Source organism: Rosa chinensis, chromosome 6 (genome assembly GCF_002994745.2).
Source record: "Rosa chinensis cultivar Old Blush chromosome 6, RchiOBHm-V2, whole genome shotgun sequence".
NCBI lineage: Eukaryota > Viridiplantae > Streptophyta > Magnoliopsida > Rosales > Rosaceae > Rosa > Rosa chinensis.
Genome location: NC_037093.1, coordinates 12,864,109 through 12,870,335, shown reverse-complemented (window position 1 = coordinate 12,870,335; position 6,227 = coordinate 12,864,109). Strand labels below are relative to the sequence as shown.

General features: G+C 38.1%; 1 protein-coding gene across 4 annotated transcripts; it reads left to right on the top strand.

Annotated features, from left to right (window-relative positions):
- The first annotated feature begins 1,071 nt into the window (after positions 1–1,071).
- On the top strand, positions 1,072–5,720 carry LOC112174007 (cold-regulated protein 28). Of its 4 annotated transcripts, none has more exons than XM_024311694.2 (6): positions 1,072–1,363; positions 2,688–2,885; positions 2,982–3,219; positions 4,350–4,459; positions 4,599–4,784; positions 5,255–5,720. In XM_024311694.2, the coding sequence occupies exons 1-5, from the start codon at positions 1,238–1,240 to the stop codon at positions 4,743–4,745; spliced, it is 819 nt and encodes a 272-aa protein (XP_024167462.1). In that variant the 5' UTR covers positions 1,072–1,237; the 3' UTR covers positions 4,746–4,784; positions 5,255–5,720. The 4 variants fall into 4 exon arrangements, with proteins under 4 accessions (XP_024167462.1, XP_024167461.1, XP_024167460.1 ...); XM_024311693.2 differs by having other exon boundaries at positions 5,217–5,720; XM_024311692.2 differs by lacking the exon at positions 5,255–5,720 and having other exon boundaries at positions 4,599–5,210.
- Positions 5,721–6,227: the final 507 nt, after the last annotated feature.

Below are 6,227 nucleotides of genomic sequence, written 5' to 3'. Positions count from 1 at the left end.
CATTGATTTATTTATGTGTTTGTTTTCAGAAGGGGACGATGTGGAGGTGGTGAAGATGAGTTAAAGCAGTGGGCGCAATTGGTTGCCTGTGCGGTTCGGGAATCATCTTCTTCCAGGAGATAACAATTCAGTATTTGATCTTCTGTTATTAATTTCAGATTAATTATGACAAATTGTAAAGCTTTTCTTGTTCTCATTGTAAAGGAAATAGAAACTGTAACGCTGATTTATATTTGGTAGAAATTACCATGCACCAGAAAGACTATACGTTTAGCTCCAACATTGCTTTTGTAAGCAAACACTTGTATTTGTTCTTGTGACAATTTCAACAATTGAATTTATCCTCTAAATCTTTCATTCCTACTTTATTCATTCCCATTGATTGCCTTGTGTCTTGTCATTAATTTGCCTCAAAGGCCAGGAATATGCCTTTTTTTAGACATATGCCTAAAATACATTTGTTATTGTTGTCGACGGAACGAGCTTAAGAAACGACGACACTTCAAACTGGAGCTGTGTCACGATCCTGACACTCTCGACACATTTTCGAAATGTCAGTTGATTTTGATTTTCTGTCATTTCTGTTCCAAAAATATCATGGAATTGAAAATATCAGGGCTTTCTGTACCCAAAAAAAAACAAAAAACAAAAATCAGGGTTTTTGAAAATATCAGAATTCGGAACCTACTTCATTTACTACCTGAACGGACGGGCAAAATTGATATTTGACCTAATGGGGAACCACGCGTCCGTCACTTATCGTTAATTCCTCAGATCTTTCCCTTTCGATCTCGCATCACGTGTCTGCCGCCGACTGCAGCCTCGTGCTTATCCTCTCTACAGACGCAAGCAGACAATCAAAAAGAAACAAAATATCCCCCCACACCCGCGCGTGAGAGACACTCTCCCTTCCTTTCCCTTCCTTGAGTTCCTTCCAAAGGATTTAGAAAATATCTGGCATGACCTCGGACCAAGATATTTCGTAGAGCCGACGTGGCACCGCTTGACACGTGGAAAAGGTCGCCAATGTGGAGCCTTTCATTGGCTCCCCAATAACAAAAAGTCCCTCTCTCTGGGTCTTCTTTCTTCTTCTCCTCCTCCTCGCATTCTTCACGACCTCTCTGAATAGATAGAGAAAAAGAGAGAGAGAGAGAGAGAGGTTCTTAGCCAGAAGCTCAGGAGCACGTTTCCAAAACGCACCGTTTTGCATTTTCTGATCAGAGAACCGAAAATCGAAATGGAAGAGCATATTCCTCCGCCGAATTCGGATCCCGAGTTCAGGAGCGAGTTGACTCGGACCGGCGGCTCCAACTCGGCGTCGTCCTCCTTCGTTGCTCTGCGGACTTGCGCGCATGCAACACCGGTAATCTATTGATTTTCAGTTTTCCGTCCTGATTTTTTTTTCATCCATTGTGCTTTGAATCCTATGATGGCGCTCGGTGATTTGCATGTCAGTGTTTTTGTTTTTTTGTTTTTGGAATCAAATCTAATTTTGTTTCGGTCTGTTTGTTTATAAATATTAAATAAGTGTTTTAGAACAAAATGCTGCACTGAAAAAGGAGATCTCATTTCTCTGATTGTGTAACGTTGATTGAGGAATAAATGGTGATATTTGTGTTTGAATTTGTGGAAATAATGCTGATGAAGATATTTTTGGAAGCTGTGGATTCAGAGAGTGGTGAACATGGTTTTCAATTTTATGCAAAGGAATTCGAGTTCGAAATTGAATTTCGTGTGGGATTATGAGTCCAGAATTGTGATGAGCACTAAATTATGGATGTTTTTCCTTCCTTATCGGCACGGCAGCTAGCTACCTATTTAGGACTAAAAGGTAGAGACTAGAGAAGTTAAATTTATTGAGGTCATGGAGGCTTTTTTTTTTGGTTCTGTTTTTCTTCGTGCCTCAGTAAGTAGTTTTTGGAAAATGGTTATATGGATTACAATGTGGCGGCTAAAAAGAGATCTATATAAAGTACTTTAGTAATTGGTACATCAGATCAGGTTTTACCGGTATTCCAGCATATGATGATCAAGTTTGTTTCTAGTGTTGGAGATGACTTACTCATGATACTCTAACTCCAGTGCTTGATTCAGTTGATTGCTTCATGGATATTATCTGAGGGTCTTACTTTTGGGCACTAGGCTATTTCCTTGGTTTTACCAACCAGTGGAGGCAAACAATCTTTTTAATTGGGATTTGCTGGAGGTCGCTTGTCCCCAATGCTTGAACTTTTTCATGACTTACGTCTTAGTTCCTGATTCATGCACGCACTGTAATTTAGGAATTTAGCTTCATATAGACGTCCAAGTATCTCCCTCACTCTCTACTGAGATCATTATTATTAATAGTTTTTCTCTTTCAGTAATTTATGTTATACAGTTCCTGACTGCAGGTTCTAGTCTATACCTTATAAGCCACAAGCCTAGCATTTTTTTTGCTATTTGCTTGAGCCAAAACACCTCTTCCATCTGCTTGCCTGTGAATAATATGAAAAAGAAAAGGTGTGGTCGGCACCTTCTACAATTGACTATTATGAACTTGATTGCAAATTTTCTAATTAAAAAAATAAATCTTGGAAAAGTTTCTTTTATGATTTTCTTTTACTTTAACTGTTGAAATATTCCTTGCGATCCGAATTAAGCTCCATTCTTCCTTTTGTTTACTTGATTGTGATATTCCATTTCAGGGCACAGCCACAGAGTGGACAAATGAGAAGCACAGATCGTATATAAATTCCTTAGAAACATCATTTGTAAATAAATTGTACCATTCCAGGCATTTGCGGGACTGCCATCCACAAAAGTATGTTCAGGGGATACATCCATCAGAAGAGTTGCCTTTCAAGACTTATAATTCTTCTGACCAGGTCAGGGAGTCAAATCTGGTATATATCTATTTTCTTTGTGAGCATGTTGGTTTGTTGGTAATCTTATTTATTGCCCTTCTTCCTGTATTTCTTATCTTCTTGAATTGTTTGCAGTTCATTGTTGTTCGAGATAGGCGTTCTCAGAAGATCATCTCTCCAAGGAATGAAACTCTGCTGGAAAGCACCGCTGATTCTAACGTCACTATGGAAAGGCCCCAGATGGATCATATAGCGTCTTGTTTTAAGGGGACCCACCTAAGAAGGAAACCGACCTCAGAACACTCAAGTGTAATCGCAAGAACTTCAGAGCAGAACCCTGCATGTCATCAGGATTCAGTTGGCAGTGCTGCAGGTAACTCTCAGTCTCTGACTAACTTCCCTTGTCCGCGCAAGTTTGTCCCTTCATTTTCTTATACTTGAGATCATTTCTTCCACATTTGCTTCCATGTTTTGTAAATTTCTTCATGCAACATGCAAACCCCTCCAGCCTATGTACATACACAAAAGTGGGAGGTTTATTTGGATAAAGTATCATGGATAGAAATGCCGTGGACTTGCTCCATTTCAACTTAAACCCACCTACCGTACCTAATGGGGAACTTAGCATATATCTTTCCACTCTCCCTAGAATTATTAAGTGTCTGGTAATTGGTAAGTGCCTTTAGGTGAGGCTATGGTTACATAATTATGTAATCATATAGATATATATAGTTCCATTACTTTCTCTGTATGGTTTTGGTTTTTCTCAAAAATGGTAGCTTTTAATAAATTAATAACTGATTTTACATTTGTTCGAGTTATCATGCGAAAGTTTAGTTTCAAGGAAGAACGAAGGGGTTAGTTCTGGGGAGATGTGGTATACTATAGTGTTTTGGGTCATCTAGATGGAGAGGAACAAAAGAACTTTTGACAATGTAAAGGCGGATGAGTTCGCTTTTGGGCATCTTTATGGGATATGCTTTCTCTATGTTTTAGAAATATCTCGTTTTTGCTATTCACTTAATATTGATTTGCAGCAGTTAGTTAATGCTTTTGCTTTTAAGTTGGTTTTCTCCGCTGCCTAGTGTTTTTGTTGGTGTTTATGGGAGTTCTTCTCAGTAGATTTCTTGTCTAGTTGTGTGTAATTTTTCTTTTGATTCAATAAGATTATACTTTTATTTTTTTGAGGGAGTAAGATTATAGTTCTTAATTTTGTTTTTTCCCCCTTCTTTTATTCACTTTTGCCTAGGCACCTATGGTCTCACATTATTTAACAGATATGAAAACATGCGGCCTTTAATTGTTTGTTCTCCAATGGAATTTTTTTTTTTCTGAAAAACTCATCAAACCCTGTCTGGTGGTTGTGACTGAGATATTGTTAAGCAGCATATTGTTTAATTTGGTGCACAGCTTGTTGAAAATTACACCATCGTGTGCTTTATTTTATACTTGTATTTTGTTCTTTTAATTTTATTTTTATTTTTTATCTTTGTCTCTTCACAGAAGTTTCGGGTCAGAACTTTGTGGTTGAGGACAACAGAGGGAAGCTAAACTGTGAATTCATACCAAAAAGGCTTAAAAGGGCTTCACCCAACTCTTCCAGCAATGATCAAGTAATGTCCATGATTACCACCGAAAGAATAATTTCATTGCCTCACTTATCACACATAGTTCAGTTAACGTGATTATTTTTCAGTCTTGGTTGTTGGGGTAATCATTTTTGTTAATTCTCTGGTATGTTCTTTTTTCCAGCTTGTGCCATTGGGAAATTTTGATACAAAGGAGCTTTCAATGGCCCATATTGCTTCCTCCGGAAGAGAAGAACAAGGGCATCATCAGTTGCTATTAGAGGACCGTGAGTGCTTCATCTGTCCAAAATCTATCTGCACTGATTCTTAGCGGGCAGCTGAATTGCAACTCAGTACTGAAGTTTAACAGGTAGATACTGATAGAAAGAAATTGGAGAGTCTTATTCTTTCCATTCTCTGCTATGTGCCGTAATGCTATCGAAAGACTATATGGAAGAGATATGTATCTATTGTGCAAATGATCTATGATGGTGGATCGGATATATGGAGTAGATTTAGTTGATAAATAGTAGTAGCTTTTAAGATAGGTTTCTTTGTCATTTGCCATCACTTCCCAGTTTTGTTTTAGTTTATGCGTTTCAAGTAGGAAGGGCTGTTTTTATAATTTGTAGAACATATGTAGGTGCAATTTTTTGGTGGTTTGGAATTGTGTGGATGTCATGGGATGCCAATCTTGTTCTGTTCCACATCTTCCTCAAATTTTTGCAGTAATCTGTGAGAGATCTGGGGGTGTAACGATATGTTATTATTTGATTTATTTATTTATTCATATTCATGATAGGGGGAATTCAAAAATATTGTTTGAATAAAACATGTCAGGTGGAGAGTAAGTTGCAAAATAACAGTAAGGAGAAACAAATTAACACCCTAGCCACGCACTGCAAGCATAGAGTGAGAGAGGAAAACTCGCGAAACCCTAGACTGCTTTGCTAAGGATGCTGTGGATGAGTTGGCTGTCTGCCTTGTAGCGTCGCTGCAGCTGGTGGATGGACGGAAACCTGTGGACCTCCGACGACCAAAAGGGAAGGGTCTGCGGTATTTGTTTGGAAAGCTGTTGACGACCCGAGCGTTTAACAAGTAAGGTTCTAAAAAACTATAGGCGTTAGTCAGACGGTGACTTGAGGACTAGCGCCTAGGGGCCTAGACGGGGATTAGGTGGTTTTTATTTTTTTTTAAATTTTTTAATTATTTTTATGACATAAAATAGATAAATAATAATGTATATGAACTTAATAATCATTTGTATTATTAATTAGAAAAAAAATATATAGATGTCAACTATTTATTGGGACTCTATGCAAGTCAATAAGTGCTATTATAGACTTGATCACATACTATCCTATAATCTATTAAAACCCAGCAAATGTGTCAAAGACGTCCTCTATCTCATCTGCGGCCAAACTCATAAAATCCCTAATTTTCCATTAAGAACCCTAAGTCCTTAACTTTCAATTCGGCAAATTGCAAATCTCAAGCATGTTTGTGAATTGGCTGAAATCTAGTAATCCACTCATAATTGATTCTCCATTTCTCCTTGACGTGATCCCTTCATCAACCTAATCTCTAACTTCAATTTCCTAAATCTGTCAAGGCTTGTTGGTGAGCTTGCATGTCGGAGTAAAGATTCAACAGAGTCAAGCCTGATTTGATGACACAAGAAAAGGAGGATCGGGGTCTCATAGAGAGCTTTCGCATTGACGGAAAGGCTCGGAGAGTTTTGACAGAGCTACCGCTCCGGTTTACAATAACTGAATTTTAGGAATTTCTGTCTTGAGAAGTAGAAGTGTAAGCC

Coding starts and splice junctions, on each gene's coding strand:
- LOC112174007 (XM_024311694.2), top strand. CDS start 1,238: ATGGAAGAGCATATTCCTCCGCCGAATTCGGATCCCGAGTTCAGGAGC. Junction 2,886..2,981: donor AGGTCAGGGAGTCAAATCTG/GTATATATCTAT, acceptor AATTGTTTGCAG/TTCATTGTTGTTCGAGATAG. Junction 3,220..4,349: donor TTCAGTTGGCAGTGCTGCAG/GTAACTCTCAGT, acceptor GTCTCTTCACAG/AAGTTTCGGGTCAGAACTTT.